Source organism: Bufo bufo, chromosome 2 (assembly GCF_905171765.1).
Source record: "Bufo bufo chromosome 2, aBufBuf1.1, whole genome shotgun sequence".
NCBI lineage: Eukaryota > Metazoa > Chordata > Amphibia > Anura > Bufonidae > Bufo > Bufo bufo.
In genome coordinates, this window is record NC_053390.1 from 566,287,651 (window position 1) to 566,304,861 (window position 17,211).

The 17,211-nt window shown below is 41.3% G+C and overlaps 1 protein-coding gene across 5 annotated transcripts in view; it reads left to right on the top strand.

Annotated features, from left to right (window-relative positions):
• The window catches only part of PDLIM5 (PDZ and LIM domain 5), a 207,458-nt gene extending 190,706 nt beyond the window's left edge, over window positions 1-16,752 (top strand). For all 5 annotated transcript variants that reach the window (XM_040418165.1, XM_040418167.1, XM_040418168.1 and 2 more), the window contains 4 exons: window positions 1,349-1,529; window positions 10,579-10,699; window positions 12,238-12,353; window positions 16,191-16,752. In XM_040418165.1, coding sequence (XP_040274099.1) covers window positions 1,349-1,529; window positions 10,579-10,699; window positions 12,238-12,353; window positions 16,191-16,280 — 508 coding nt within the window. In that variant the 3' untranslated portion in view covers window positions 16,281-16,752. The remainder of the gene's footprint in view (window positions 1-1,348; window positions 1,530-10,578; window positions 10,700-12,237; window positions 12,354-16,190) is intronic.
• The last annotated feature ends 459 nt before the right edge of the window (window positions 16,753-17,211 follow it).

Genomic DNA, 17,211 nt, shown 5'->3' on the forward strand with positions numbered 1-17,211 from the left:
AACAAAAAAACTCACGCCCCGTTGAAATATTGAAGTGTCTGCTTAGTAAGACAAGGGCTTACAGTTTGTCATGCTTCATGATATGTATGGTACCCTTATGTAAGGTTTGGTGATATAGAACATGACTTGGATTATTCAGACTTCTGCATAATCCCTTATTCACCTGGAGTTGAACCTGATGCTCTGACCGAAGAATGTCCGCATTGTAATCTTTAGAGAGCCATCATTGTGCTGGGATTTAGTTCCTTTTGTATCCCACCTTACCCCTGATATTCTTGCTGTAGCGTTTCCTCTCTCTCTCCAGGTTTTGTAGGCAGTAATGCCTGTCTTTTTAATACAGGTGGAAATTCAATCCTGTCTGGAACAGGAAAACTTGTCTTCTTTAGTGTCACTTCTTTGTTAAGGATTCGGTAAATTAGGCTGTGCTGACACTGAGAGAAGAGAGCACTTTGTTGTACATAAGGACTGCTATTGTGTCTCCTGCCCATAGTGTATCCAGGTGCTTGTACAGAGGAGTTAGGTCCCTCTTTTCAGTACCCTCTCTGACCAAGGTGATTTCCATTCTGACAAATTGTATTAAAAATAGTAGTTGTCATTTGTACCAATTATTCTTTTCCACATTAACTTTGAGGGGTGATCTTTAGGACTCTCACTGATCAGCAGAACAAAGGTCACGACAGCCCCTCCTTGGTTTATGCAGGCACAATGGTACTTCCGTCTGTACAGGTGTGCCTGTTACTAATCTCGGGCTTGGGTGTGGGTGCCATGAGTTGGATCCTAACCATCACGCATTAATGACCTCACAATAGGCCGTCATTGTGTTTTTTCCGGATCTTGTGAACTCTCGTCTGCAGAAGATGGTACAGGGCGCTGAAAGAGCTTGTAAGCGCATGAGTGGTTAGTTACCATTTACTGTGGCACTGGACCCCACAGATTGGGGCACAAAACTATTAACCTTCAATGACAGAAGTACTGAAATACCGGCCCCTATACCGTTCTGTTTCCTGACAAAATACAAAAAGTTTAATAGGGTAAAAAATAAAAGCACATCATTTATGTGGGGTGCTAAAACCTAAAAGGGCACATTTACAAACCTAGTTTCTTTTAACACTTATTCAGTTGCATTGCATGTGCAGCAGGTTGTTTTTTGTGCACCATATTCACAGTAATGGCACCTAGATGTACAGTATTTACCATGCACCTGCCAGGCATCGTCCAATAAGGTATAACCACGCTTCCAAACATCAATGACTATAGGAGAAAATGCAGATGCCAATTGTCAGAAGAAAACCTGTATGTTATGATTTTTGTTTTCACACCTTTTTTCTCTCTTCCTGTTTTATACCAGAGGTCCATTTTTGTTGGCTTTGGGGAAATCATGGCATCCAGAGGAATTTAATTGTGCTCACTGCAAGAAGAGCATGGTTGAGATGGGATTTGCTGAGGAGAAAGGTTTCCTGTATTGTGAAATTTGCTATGAGAAGTTCTTTGCACCAGATTGTGCCCGTTGTCAGAGAAAGATTCTTGGTGTAAGTAACAATACATACTTTTTGAAAATGCCAATTGTGATGCACATTACCAAAATTTGTTCTTTGGGGTGAATAATCTCACCAGGCCACAATGACTGGGAAAGGCAATGGTGACAAAATCAGTAATTTAACCCCACAGATACCCAGGGCCGTCTTTAATATTGATTGGACCCTGGGCAAAAATTTACTTAGGCCCCCTGGATCCCGCCTTCCCACACTTTAGCAGGCACATCACAACCTCCACCACAACACACACAAAAAAAATCCACACACCTGGTAGAGTACAGTGAATGACTGTAAATACTTCCAGTTCTGAAGACTCCAGCAGCTCAGGATCAGTGCTCTGGGCAGCTGGGCTCAGGCTGGAAGTGGGCACCGCTCTGCAGGAAGGAGACCAGGGCTCGGCTCACCCTAGTGTTACAGTGCACCCCAGCACCCCACAGTATGCAGTATAGCACCCTATAGTATACAGCAACCCACAGTATGCAGTATAGCACCCTATAGTATACAGCACCACACAGTATGCAGTATAGCACCCCACACTATACAGTACCCCACAGTATATAGTATAGCAGCCCACAGTATACAGCACCCCACAGTATACAACACCTCACAGTATACAGTAGAGCAGTATAGCACCTCACCGTATACAGCACCCCAAACTATACACGATACAGCACCCCACACTATACAGTACAGCAGTATAGAACTCCTAACTATACAGCACCCACAGTATACAGCCCCCCACAGTATACAGTACAGCAGTATAGCACTCCACAATATACCTCACCCATACTATACAGGCCCCCACACAGTATACAACCCCCCCCCCCACAGTATACAGCCCCGCCACAGTATACAGCACCCCACTATACAGTAGTTTACAGCATATTAGCATAACAGCCCCTGTCACCTTTTTCTGATGTAATCGTCACAAAAAAAGCTCCACAGTTAAGGCAAACTTCTCCTGCAACACTCCTGATAGGACCTGTGATGACCTCATAGCCATGTGACCAGTAATATTGCTAGGTTACTGGTCACATGGTGATGATGTCATCTAAGGTCCTAGATCACACTCACAGCTCTCACAGACACAGTTCGCTGGCTGGAGTTCCGGCAGGCATGACATGGCAGCACCCCCTGTGTAGCTGACAGCCTGACACCCGGGGCAGTGGCTAGCAGGGCTCAAGAGGCAGCTGCCTTGGGCCCCCCAGGAGCAACTGGGCCCGGGGCAGCTGCCCCTTTTGCCCTTTGGTAAAGACGGCCCTGCAGATACCGCATTCAGCGGTGTTTGCGGCATCTGTGCAGTTAGGCAGGGGGAGGTGGCTCCCTCTGCTCCCGATTGGAGCCCCCACAGCGAAATTGCAGGGCTCCGATCGGTTTCTGAAGCCTCCTGCACAAGGCACAGCTCAGCAGGGAGCGCGTCAGAATGACATTCACGCTATTAGGGGGAATGGGACAAGGGATACAAAAAGGTACTCCCCTTCCTGCAACAGAGAGGGGAACAACTCAGGAGACATAACCTATTCCTGATGGAACTGCTAGAATTAATTTTGACACACAATGTCTTCCTGTTCGATTGTCAGATCTTCCACCAGCTCAGGGGAGTGGCAATGGGGAGCCCTTGTGCCCCCACTAATGCTAATCTCTACCTGGGCTGGTAGGAGAGGGAAGCGTTTTTTAGCGACAATCTGGAACAATTTACGTCGCTAATTCTACTATGGATAAGATACATTGACGATGTGCTAATTCTGTGGAAAGGGAGTAAGGCACAATTTCAGGATTTTGTCGCGGCCCTGAATGAAAACAAATTGGGCCTGTTTTTCATGTCAGAAATTAACGATAGACAAATCTTTTATTTTTGGATCTGTCAATTGCCATCAATGACTCCGGGCATATCATTACCAGTATATTTAGGAAATCTACCGCCACTAACAATCTCCTGAAATGGGAAGTGGGCATCCTGCGACCCTCAAAAAGGGAATACCCAAAGGACAATATTTGAGGATCCGCAGGAACTGCTCTGAGTTGGCAGATTTTAGGTCCACAGCGAGAGACCTACAGCGTTGATTTGTCCATCGTGGGTACCCACAGAATGTCCTCAAGCAAGCTTACCAACACTTCCTGAGTGCCAATAGGGAACAATTACTTTGCCCTAAAACAAGAGGCAAACCGGATGATACCTTCAGGATAATCGGGAGGTACGATAAGGCTCCTAAAGAAGTACCGCAGATTTAGTCAGAAAAATTGGATATTTTATTATCCGATCTGGATGTTGGGAATATGATTTGCGAGTACCCTGTGATTACATATTGTCGCAGTCAAAATCTACGCGATTGCCTTTATCAAAGTCCTGCGCAACAAACGTGGCTTTAGAACACATTGGTCGGAACATTTCCAGGTGGTTCTTGCAAGTTCTGTGGGTACATTGCCAAAGGAAAATCTTGCAGTGGTAGTACCACCAGTAAACCCTACTATATTAGATGCATTAACTGTAAGACTGTATGGGTGGTATACCTTCTGACGTGCATATGCGGCATAAAATACGCTGGCAAAAACCAAACGTGAATTTAGGCGTAGAATTGGCAAGCACATCTCTGACATCAGGAAAGGATATTATACACCTATAGCTCGCCATGTACTGGATTGCCACAGAGGGAGGGTTGAGTCCGTCAGGTTTCAGGGCATAGAGCAAGTTAAAAGATTCCCAAGGGGGGGGTAACATGGATCTCACATTATTACGAAAAGAGGCCCAGTGGATATTCAGGGTGAATATGGTCAAGCCCACTGGCCTTAATGACGTGATATCATATGCACCTTTTATCTAAGCCTCTGTAATCTTGGACCCCCTGACTTGTTTAACCTGATCATCCTTAGTTTATTTCTACTTACATCTTCCCACAACATCTAGGTTCATCATCAATATGCACCACTAAATGTATCTTATCCCCTTGGATACAATGTATATATCTTCTATATACACTAAAAAATGTATCCTTTTCTATTTTGTTTGGATACATTGTTACCTCGCGAGCACCTCCACTGACATTTATCTGATGTCTATATATAAGCTATTCAATACGATATACTGATTTCATAGTCACTATCCTCTGGGCACCTTCTGATTTTCCTCATTCATTTTCCCGTTTGTTAGTGCTGGTAGTGCTTCCCTATTGTGTACAATTTTCACACCATGCCGTATCAGCTTACCGACGTAAAGCCTAGAGCCGTGTTGGCTGTCGGCATGATGACACACCTCTGGGGGCAGGGTATTAGCCTTTTAAGCATTGGTGTTTACGTGGCTACTCTCAGCCATCACAGCACCGGTACCTATACCACAGTTATGCTGCTGTACTGAGGCAGCTGTCTCTACTTGTTTCTATGATCTCTCTCTCTTGCTCCTGATGACGTGCGGGGTTCCACCCGCACAGAAAGGCGTTGAGCCTCCTTTCAGAGAGTTAGATATAGAGTGCCTTTAGTTTGCGAGGCACTTAAGTACTAGCCGGCTGTCACACATGCCAGGCTATATAGTCAGTTGACTACAGAGTCTCCTGTATGAAGGCTCTTATAGGGGGGCACCCGGTAATGAGCAGGATATGATATATGCTGCACTGTGCTCTAGTCAACGACTCCAATATTATTAGTTCCAATATACACTGCTCAAAAAAATAAAGGGAACACTTAAATAACACAATGTAACTCCAAGTCAATCACACTTCTGTGAAATCAAACTGTCCACTTAGGTAGCAACACTGAGTGACAATCAATTTCACATGCTGTTGTGCAAATGGGATAGACAACAGGTGGAAATTATAGGCAATTAGCAAGACACCCCCAATAAAGGAGTGGTTCTGCAGGTGGTGACCACAGAACACTTCTCAGTTCCTATGCTTCCTGGCTGATGTTTTGGTCACTTTTGAATGCTGGCGGTGCTTTCACTCTACTGGTAGCATGAGACGGAGTCTACAACCCACACAAGTGGCTCAGGTAGTGCAGCTTATTCAGGATGGCACATCAATGCGAGCTGCTGTGGCAAGAAGGTTTGCTGTGTCTGTCAGCGTAGTGTCCAGAGCATGGAGGCGCTACCAGGAGACAGGCCAGTACATCAGGAGACGTGGAGGAGGCCGTAGGAGGGCAACAACCCAGCAGCAGGACCGCTACCTCCGCCTTTGTGCAAGGAGGAACAGGAGGAGCACTGCCAGAGCCCTGCAAAATGACCTCCAGCAGGCCACAAATGTGCATGTGTCTGCTCAAACAGTCAGAAACAGACTCCATGAGGGTGATATGAGGGCCCGACGTCCACAGGTGGGGGTTGTGCTTACAGCCCAACACCGTGCAGGACATTTGGCATTTGCCAGAGAACACCAAGATTGGCAAATTCGCCACTGGCGCTCTGTGCTCTTGACAGATGAAAGCAGGTTCACAGTGAGCACATGTGACAGATGTGACAGTCTGGAGGCGCCGTGGAGAACGTTCTGCTGCCTGCAACATCCTCCAGCATGACCGGTTTGGCATTGGGTCAGTAATGGTGTGGGGTGGCATTTCTTTGGAGGGCCGCACAGCCCTCCATGTGCTCGCCAGAGGTAGCCTGACTGCCATTAGCTACCGAGATGAGATCCTCAGACCCCTTGTGAGACCATATGCTGGTGCAGTTGGCCCTGGGTTCCTCCTAATGCAAGACAATGCTAGACCTCATGTGGCTGGAGTGTGTCAGCAGTTCCTGCAAGACGAAGGCATTGATGCTATGGACTGGCCCGCCCGTTCCCCAGACCTGAATCCAATTGAGCACATCTGGGACATCATGTCTCGCTCTATCCACCAATGTCACGTTGCACCACAGACTGTCCAGGAGTTGGCAAATGCTTTAGTCCAGGTCTGGGAGGAGATCCCTCAGGAGACCGTCCGTCACCTCATCAGGAGCATGCACAGGCGTTGTAGGGAGGTCATACAGGCATGTGGAGGCCACACACACTACTGAGCCTCATTTTGACTTGTTTTAAGGACATTACATCTAAGTTGGATCAGCCTGTAGTGTGTTTTTCCACTTTAATTTTGAGTGTTACTCCAAATCCAGACCTCCATGGGTTGAAAAATTTGATTTCCATTTTTTTATTTTTGTGTGATTTTGTTGTCAGCACATTCAACTATGTAAAGAACAAAGTATTTCAGAAGAATATTTAATTAACTCAGATCTAGGATGTGTTATTTTTGTGTTCCCTTTATTTTTTTGAGCAGTGTATTTAAACTTCATATCCACCTCAGATCTGTGCACACATTGACTTCAGACCTTAGTCTGAGTGCATACCCATAGCTCTGTTGCCAGCATTCAGACTTTATAGTTTTATAGAGGTTCTTCTAGGATCGTTTTTGTTACACATTAGGTGGGTGTGCAGTACAATAACACACCACCACATTATCCTGTCCTGGTATATCATTAAACTGTATGGGATTGGTGCAAATCCATATACCACCCATACGATCTGAACCTCTTCTAGCGTGGTTTCTATGATTAATTTCTATGATTAATTTGGGTTATATACCCCATGATTTTAATACAATAATTACCAATAAAAACTTTTTTAGTTTTTTGATTTTTAAAGTTCCAGTCAGGCCTTTTTGTATTTCTATGAATTGTTAAGAACATGCACCCCAATACTCTTAAGTTCGTTAGTTGGAATGGGACAATCAAAAGATCCCAGGTCCTACTTATTATATTAAAAGTTTAAATCACTCCCCTTTCCCAATTTTACACACAAAAATAAACAATAAAAATAGACATAACGGGTATCCCCGCCTCTCAACTATTAAAATATGAAATAATTTTTTCTGCGCAGTGTACACCGTAATGGAAAAAAAAGAAAAACGTGCAATTCACTATTTTATTGAATAACAATTTACCAATAAAAACTACAGTTTGGCAAAAAATAAGAGCTGATACAGCTCTGTGGATGGAAATAATCTAAAAAACTTATGGCTGTCAGAAAATGGCGATGCAAAGAAAATTTGATTCCCCCCCCCCCCCCCCCCAAAGGTTTTTATTTTTTTTAAATAGTAAAACAAAACAAAAACTATTCAAGTCTGGTATTGAGCTGCAGAATAAGGACATGTCATTTTTAGCACACAGTGAATGCCGTAATATCAAAACCCCAGAAATCTTAGCTTAATTGTGGGGTTTTGTTTTCAATTTACAAACCCTTTTTTTCTCATTTTCCAATACAAGATATGGTAAATTAAATGGTGTTATTAATACAACTTATCCAGCAAAAAATAAGCCTTCATATAGCTATATGAACAAAAAAATTAAAAAGTTATGGCTATTGGAACGTGGAGAGGAAAAAACTAAAATGGGGCTGGTAAAAGCAGTTTTTTTTTTTTCCTGTGGAGTTTTAAGTGAATTGGACAGAAAAAAATGTTGGCGCACTCCTTTGGATGTTGTATTATGGGAGCACACAGAATGGCTATAGAGGCCTTGGGGGGAGGGGATTTTTAACCCCCTGCTCAAAAATATGTGACTTTTTGCATGTTCATACCATGCTCAGCACTTTTCTAAAAAGTGGGAAGTGGTGGGAGTGATCTGATGCGCAAAATAGTTTTTTGCTGCATCTTAAACATTGCATTTTTTTCATTAAGGCAATCAAGCTGATGGGAATATGGCTTACATAAGTGTTTATGAGCTATCAGGAATTCAGAGATGTGGGGGGAAATTTATCATGAAGGGATTATTTGAAGTCGGTTTTGCTTGAGTCTATGTTGGAGTACTTTATGCCACATTTATCAAATGTCTCATGTTTGATAAATTTGTCCCATACTTAAACCTAGACATAACACTTATGTCTAGAGAAGCTAATCCACTTTTCCTACTCCATTCTGCTACTGGAGTGAGGTTGCGACTTAAAAAAAAAAAAAGTCTCAATGATAAATCTGGAGTGAAACTCATTAACATAGCTAATCATGCCCACTTTTCCACCCATATTTTAAAACTGAAGTGAATAAAACTGCAAAAAATCACAACATTTTTTTGCACAGGCAAATGCAAAAAGTCACAAAAGCCCTATTTTGTGACTTTTCAAAGCCAGAATTCTGGAGTGAGATATGATAAATCTGCCCCATAATCTATACATCCAGCCATCAGAGCAGACACCTGACAGTAAAACTAAATGCAGATAGGCTGAAACTTAACCCTGTAGGGCAGAAACTGTTAAAAGTTTTTAATAAAGACAAATTGAAAAAAGTATTTAGCCCAAAATGAGTAAAATGTAAAAAAAAATTCTCATTATTATTTGTCTCCTTTTTTTCTTTGGTCCTGTGTATGTTTCTTGTATGAGACAGTAGAAATAGCTTTTAAGCATTTGGGCAGACTTCCCAACAAATGGCTGTTTTTAAAATGATCTCCAACCATCAATATTCCGATTAATCACGTGTGCACCAGACTACAGAGACACTCGGGGCTATCTATTTTCTGGCGTGTGATATTTGAGCTGCAAGGATCTGGTGTTTGTCTAATGGTTTAGAGGTGTAGGGCTGTGTACGCCAGAAAGCCTTATCTGCAAATCAAGTGCTTGAATAATAGAGCATTAATTAGGCTGCAGTATTGAGTGGCTTCCCTAGGACCAGTCTGAGGCCGGCTACCCCTGTACTTTGGGACGACAACATAAGGTGCATTGTATGTATTGTCCATTAGGAATGCTCCCAAGTGCTTATTTCTAGGCAGTAGATAGATGACTTTCCAAGAGTTTTGCTGGTGTAGCTGGAAATGATCAGGGAGGAACCATAAATTACATAATAAATAAATGCACAACCCTTTACCTTGCATTGTGTTTTTTATAGATAGGTCAGATGAAATCTGCAAAGACTTTGGCCGTTTCATATGTGACGTTAATCAACTGTCTGCTACTAATGTTTATTCGACGGCATATCCAGACCAGCTGGAATAGTCATCTGTAAGAGTGCAGGAAACTTGTAACACTTCATCTTTCTTTCTACCAGTCTCAACACATTTCCTAACTATTTCACCAGCAATCTACTGAAATGGGCTTTTTAAAGGTGCAGCTCCCGATTACGGCATGGCGGCAGCAATTTGCTAAGCATATCCAGCACATTTGCAGCCCACTGGTTTACAAGCAGTCTAAACAGCTCAGTTAGTAGGCACCTCTGTAGCTCTACTGAATGATGTGGGACGTAAGAGTGCTACAGTATGTCTTGGATGTTATGTGACCCCAGCATCTGTTAATGCAAAGTTTACGCAATTACTTTGCTTGGGTCTGATCTTGGGCAAAATGCTTTTACGGTATATATAATTTAATGTTGCTGTTTTTATCTTCTATATGGTAATTCTGATCACTCACACGACTATAATGTGCTCACGATCGACTTGAAGTTATTCATGGTTCCTTATTGTTAGATGCTGGCAATAGACGTGGATTAAAGCTATGACCAGAGAGGCGTTACTCCATGTATACTCTCTAGAACTGTCAGAACAAGTCACAGTATATTTCTTATTGATAGTAACTATAGCTCTCTGTTAGCCAGAGAGACACTGTAAAAAGTGGCCACTGTTGTGGCAGACTTGGAACACTCATCGGTGGCCAATTCATTCAGAGGGTAGCCATTTAATACTACCCTTCCTCCAATAATATCCACAGCTGTATAGGAATGACCCTCTTACAAACTATGTTGCCTTCTTTAACTGATCTATCTCTCTGAAGATTAGGTTTTCAGTTGTCATTAATGTATCTTGGGGACAGTTTCTGATGTCTCTCATTGAAGGTTACTACCACCTGTACATCCTGACACCTTGAAAATCATAAATGTATTGATCGAGAAAATGAATCTGCACAATTACCAGAAATAAATGAAGCATCAGCTCGCTTGTGGTTGCTTCAATTATTAATTAGATTCTCATGTAACCACTTCTTAAAGACTCAGGAATGAACGCTGAGCATTTTTCCTGTAATATATGAACTGCAGAACAAATTAATCCCCTGTCCGCCATTTATATCCAAATCATTTATTGATCAGCACTTCTTTTTTCTTCATTTGATTGTGGCAGGAAATTATCAATGCTTTGAAGCAGACCTGGCATGTCTCCTGTTTTGTATGCGTGGCCTGTCAAAAACCTATCCATAACAGCGTCTTCCATTTGGAAGATGGAGATCCTTACTGTGAGATGGGTATGTATTTGTTTAAGAAATAGTTTAGGGTTTTCACTCTTTGAGGGCTCATGCACACAAATGTATTTTCTTTCCATGTCCGTTCCGTTTTTTTTTGTGCACCATATGCAGAACCATTCATTTCAATGGTTCCGCAAAAAAAAACAAAAAAAAAACAGAAGTTACTCTGCGTGCATTCCGTTTCCGTATGTCTGTTCCGAAAAAAAATGGAACCTGTCCTATCATTGTCCGCATTACGGACAAGGATAGCACTGTTCTATTAGGGGCCGGCTGTTCCATTCTGCAAAATACGGAATACACACGGACGTCATCCATATTTTTTGAGGACTGCAAAATACATACGGTTGTGTGCATGAGCCCAGACACACAGAATTGAAATGTAATACAGTTGGATATTAGAGCAATTGATATATATTAGATGGGTAATAGAAAGATATTAGATTAATATGAGATAGATGATGTAGATAGATACTGTATAAGATATAGATTGAGAGAGGGATAGATATTAGTTGAATTTACTTAAAGGGTTTGTCTCACTTCAGCAAGTGGCATTTATCATGTAGAGAAAGTTACTACAAGGCACTTCCTAATGTATTTTTATTACCCATATTACCTCCTTTACTGTCTGGATTTATTTTTCTATCCCATTATACACTGCTCATTTCCATGGTTACGACCACCCTGCAATCCAGCAGTGGTGGTCGTGCTTGCACACTATAGGAAAAAGCACTAGCCTATGTGCGCTCCCACGCTCATGACCACCGGAGAGGCCAGTGCTTTTTCCTATTGTGTGCAAGCACGACCACCACTGATGGAATGCAGGGTGGTCGTAACCATAGAAACAAGCAGAGTATAGAAATATGAATCCAGCCAGTAAAGGGGGCAATATGGACAATCATAATACATTAGTAAGTGGCTTGTATGAACTTCCTCTACATAGTAAATTCTATTTGCTGAAGTGAGACAACCCCCTTAAAAAAAAAAAAATGCTGTTAAGAAATTATATTCAGTATGTTATTTGTACAGTTTCAGCAGATAATAATCATGATATATATTTAGAGTGGAACTTCTGTAATGGATACTGGCTTAACATCTGACTTTCAATCATCCACTTACTAGAAATGTTCTGAAACTAGGCTGAAAAATAATAATCTAGTGGAATAGTATACTTTCCTCTGAGGATTGTATGTTATTCTCCTGCATCACTGTAGTCAGTAATAGTGTGGAGTTGAGGTAGTGCAGTGCCTTTTCTCTGTAGATGGATAGCCCTGTGGCAACTGATGACAATGATTTGATTTCATTGTAAAGGTCTGCATTTTATCATGGCTGCTCATGCACTTTCCAGATAACAATCTAGTCATGTTGTCTGGAAATTCATTCAGTAGTCATTTTACCATGAGCGGCAAGACCCTTTACATTTTACATTAGTAAAGTCTTTTCATGTGATGTCCTTCTCATGAGTAAGGAATCATTGTTATTGTATTATAATGCTATTGCATCTGATGTCTCTTAGAAAGTGTTTCTTTTTAATTGTTTAGATTATTATTCCTTGTTTGGTACAATGTGTCATGGATGTGAGTTTCCTATTGAAGCTGGAGACCGATTCCTTGAAGCGCTGGGCCATACCTGGCATAACACTTGCTTTGTCTGCTCTGTGAGTATTGATTTGATTAATACAAGTAGCCTTTTTTTTATCTGTTTTTATATTTTCAAAAATGTTGAATGTAATAATCATGTATCTGATTTATGCTGCCTAAAATATGGACACACCACCCCCAAAATCAGTATCACATTTCCTGCTGTGCCATGTGAATCTTCCAAACTGGTCAAAGAGATGTATGTGGAGTGCCCAAAAATACTGCCTTAGGGCTTATTCACACGAACGTGCCGTATTTTGAGGTCCACAAATTGCGGATCCGCAAAACACAGATGCCGCAATTTGCGGAATGGACTGCCCTTTATAGAAATGCCTATTCTTGTCCGTAAAACGGACAAGAATAGGACATGATCTATAATTTTTGCGGGTGCCACTGAACGGAGCAACGGTTGCGGACAGCACAAGGAGTGCTATCTGCATCTTTTGCAGCCCCATTGAAGTGAATGGGTCCGCACCCAAGCCACAAAAAATGCGGCTCGGATGCGGAACCAAACCACGGTCGTGTGAATGAGCCCTTATTTGGTGAAAAAATACTGACACACCAGGCTCAATGAAATCTGACCATCATTGCCGAATAATATTGTTATAAGCCGTGATAATTTCTCAAATGATACTATTATTCCAATAACAAACTATGTTGCCATACCATAACCAAATAAAACTGGGATTTTGTTGTAAGTACTACCATACATACCTTACCCAAATACTATCACCATACTAAATATACTGCCAGCCATATCGTACACAAACATATCTACCTACATACTGTGTAGACTAATATAAACCTAGATATCCTATTATGGGGTCATACCTGTTTACATATACACATACATCTATACAAATAAATAAAAAAAAGCGACCATCTGGTTTGAGAAGCAATAATCACATTTACTGGGGAACAAGCAGAACAGTTACCTGGTGCCCTTCTTTTTATCTTTTCAGCTACACATCCACCAGCTCCCCAGCTTCTTTTCTGCCATCCTAGCTGGCTGTATTGCTTCTCATACCACCTGATGCGTACTGTGTATTTGGTACTCCAGGAAATCCCTACTGCCCTCAGATTGGCCAGTACTGCTCATTTGAGCAGTCGTGTCCATTCCAAGAGCAGGACTGGACAATCCGATGCACAGTGTGTATCAGGTATTCTGAGAAGCAGTATGGCCATCTTGGATGATCGAAGAGGAGCCCAGAAATTGGTGGATCTGGAGCCTGAAAGATTAAAAGGAGGGTCCTGTGTTAGTGTTCTATTTGTTCCCCAGTAAATAGACTTTTTTTTTTTCTTCAACCAGAGGGTCACTTTTTTAGGTACTATGTACACAAGGCAGATAATGCAAACCGTAATAGACAGTCCAACTCGCCTGCTTTATTATCCTTACTTTCTTACTCCTGAGTTCACGTATAACAAAGGTAAGACCTCCATAAATGTAGTAAAGAAAAGATGGATCCAGCACCGAAACGATGTTCGTGAGTTATTCGTTCCTTTATTCAGGGTTAAAATTTGTGCAGCGTCTACAACATGGTCTTATAATCAACCAGAACTACGCGTTTCTAACAAAACTGTTCTTACTCATGACAAACAAGAGATGCCCGAACAACTGAACTTAAAGCGTGAAATGATCTACCTCCTTTCAGGGGAGGGGAAAGTTCAGGTGCAGGCTCTAATTAGGCTGATCCGGGCATCACCCATCTTTTCTTTACTACACAAGGCATATAATGTTTGTAAACTATCGATGATGTAGCATGTCGATCATTACTCAGTTGGATACATTTAAATGGAGCAGTCATTGTACCATATGGAGACAAACAATCGCTAGTATGATTACCCGTTCCTATCTAGTTTGTAGTGTCATCAACATGTACACAAAATAATAATTTTTATGCCCGCATAAATCATGTGATCAACAACAAATTAGCATTTGCTCGAGACTTTATGTATGTGTGTACATTATGTGCAATTATATATACCGTATTTTTCGCTTTATAAGACGCACCATGGTTTTAGAGGAGTAAAATCCAGGGAAAAAAATGTCATCATACCTCAGATCAGATCCCTAGATCAGACCAGAATATCAGATGCCAGATCAGACCTCAATATCCGACCAAAAATAACTAAATAGACTTACCTCTCCGGACGCTGTGCTGCACTCACCGCTCACTGGTCTTCTCTGGACCTGCACTGCACTGTGCCCTGACGTTACACAGTATCAGATCATAGTGTGCACACTACGTCCTATCGCTGTACACAGTCATGAGCTTCACTCATCGCTCCCCATGCCTCCTGCATACTAGTGAGCACTTTTTTGGGGAAAAAGTATGTCTTATAAAGTGAAAATATGGTGTGGGAATATATATTATTTGGAAAGTCTTCAGACCATTTCACTTTTTCATAGAAAAAGTAACAATTTTTCTCTCTAATTCTGCACAATACCCCATGATGACACAGTGAAAAATTTGCTAATTTATTGAAAGGGAAAAACTAAAATACTGCCTTGACCTAAGTACATGTATTCAGATCCTTTACTCAGTACGTTTTGGCGGTGATTACAGCCTCCAGTCTTCTTGGATATGATGCTTCAAGTTTTGCACACCTGGATTTGGAGACTTTCTGTGATACTTCTCTGCAGATCCTTTAAAGCTCTGTCAAACTGGATTGGGACAGCAATAGACAGCCATTTTCAGGTCTCTCCAAACATGTTCAATTGGCTCAGGCTGGGCCACTTAAGGACCATCACAGAGTTGTCCATAAGTTACTCCTGTGTTGTCTTGGCTGTGTGCTTGGGGTCATAGTCTTGTTGAAAGGTAAACCATCAGCCCAGTCTGAGATCCAGAGCACACAGGATCAGGTTTTCACTCGATCTTATTTCTCATGGTTTGAGAGTCCTTTAATTTTTTATTAATTTTTTTGCAAATTTTCATGTCTTTTACTGAGGATCCAGCTCTGATATGTCTTTTACTGAGGATCCAGCTCTGATATGCATTGTCAGCTGTGAGACTTTATATAGACAGGGGTGTGTCTTTCTAAATCATGAGCAATCAACTGAATTTACCAATCAAGGTTGTAGAAACATCTTAAAGATGATGAAGCTAAATAGATAAAGCGTCATAGCAAAGGGCCTGGATACTTATGTCCAGGTGAAACTTTAGTTTTTCCTTTTTAATAAATCTGCAGATATTTTTAAAATTCAGTTTTCATTTTCTCCTTATTTTTTTTGTCACAACATACCAAAATCATCAACATACCAAATCTATCTAGACACGCAGTACTTTTAGTCCGGCTGCCTCTCGCCGTGCTCTGCCGTGCTGCCGCCGGAACTTCGCCCCCGCCCCCATTATAGCCAATGGGGAAGGAGCGGCAGTCCCGGGGGCACACGTGAACTAGTGGCAGGACGGATCCGACAGGCTGTTCACCCGCCGGAACAGCCTGCCGGACTCCCCTGCCACTAGTGTGAGACTAGCCTTAAAAGGAGTTGCATTAATGCAACTTAAAATTAGAATATTGTGAAAAGGTTCAATATTCTAGGCTCAAAGTGTCACACACTAGTCAGCTAATTAATCCATACCCCCTGATCAAAGGGTACCTGAGATTGGGAATTTGTAAGCCATAATCATCCAAATTATAACAAATAAAGGCTTGAAATATTTCACTTTGCATGTAATGAGTCTATCATACTGAAATAAATGAACTTTGCACGATATTCAAATTTTTCGAGTTTCACCTATATATGCAAACAATTACCTCTACTTACATCAATTCTGTATACTAATTCTAGAAATTACACTAACATGTATGAAGTAACTAAATGTGTGTATTCAGTTGTCACTTTGCTTTTCTAGGTATGTTGTGAGAGTTTGGAGGGTCAAACGTTTTTCTCAAAGAAGGATAAACCACTCTGCAAGAAGCACGCCCACGCTGTTAACATTTGAAGACTTATCATGACTGAATGTGCCTTATCTCAACAAATTACTATGACAAATGAATATAGCCATCATACTGTAATTAAGATTGAGGTTTCTTTAGACTGCTCTTCATGTATGTAATGCATTGTATGAAAAAAGGTGTACAATTTAGACTGAGTTGGGATATACATCAGAGTATCTAGAACAATCGATAGCCATGCAGTAATTATTATTTGGGTCTCATTTATTTGGGTAGTACAACAGTGTGGTTATATGCTGCATTGTACACACATACCTGCAAAAACGCTGTTCTCAAGCCAAAAATTTATTTTTATGTCATTTTAAACAGCTTTTCAATGTTATTTCTTAAAACCGTTGCACACATTTGATAAAAGGGAAACCAAACTTTTTTCACAGGATTTATTTCCCTAAAAATATTTCTATTTTATTTTTTAAATAATTAACAGTTTTAATACTTAAATGGACTACAATATGCATTTAACAAGCCTGAGATGCAGAGCTTGGGGATTATATATATATATATATATATATACACACACATACATACACACACACACACACACACACACACACACACACACTTTTCTATGAGTAGATTTAACGTTTTCATGTAAAAAGTGAATTACTTGCTACTGGGACTCATAGAGAAAACCTATGAGTCCTGCTTCAGCTGCCTACACAGTAATTGACAGCTTTCCCTGCGTACAAAATCATATAAGAAAAGCTGCCAATCATCCAGAGTGAGTGGAGAAGGCAGGACTCGTAGGCTTTTTCTGTGAGTCCTGGCAGCAGTTGAAAGCTTTTTATATGAACAAAACCATAGAAAACATATATATATAATCTCCATGAGCTCAGAAGTAGCCCCTCGCCCCCAAGATAGGGGAGAGAGAGCCACTTTAAATCAGTCAATGGATAAAAATAGACTCTGTAATTGCAG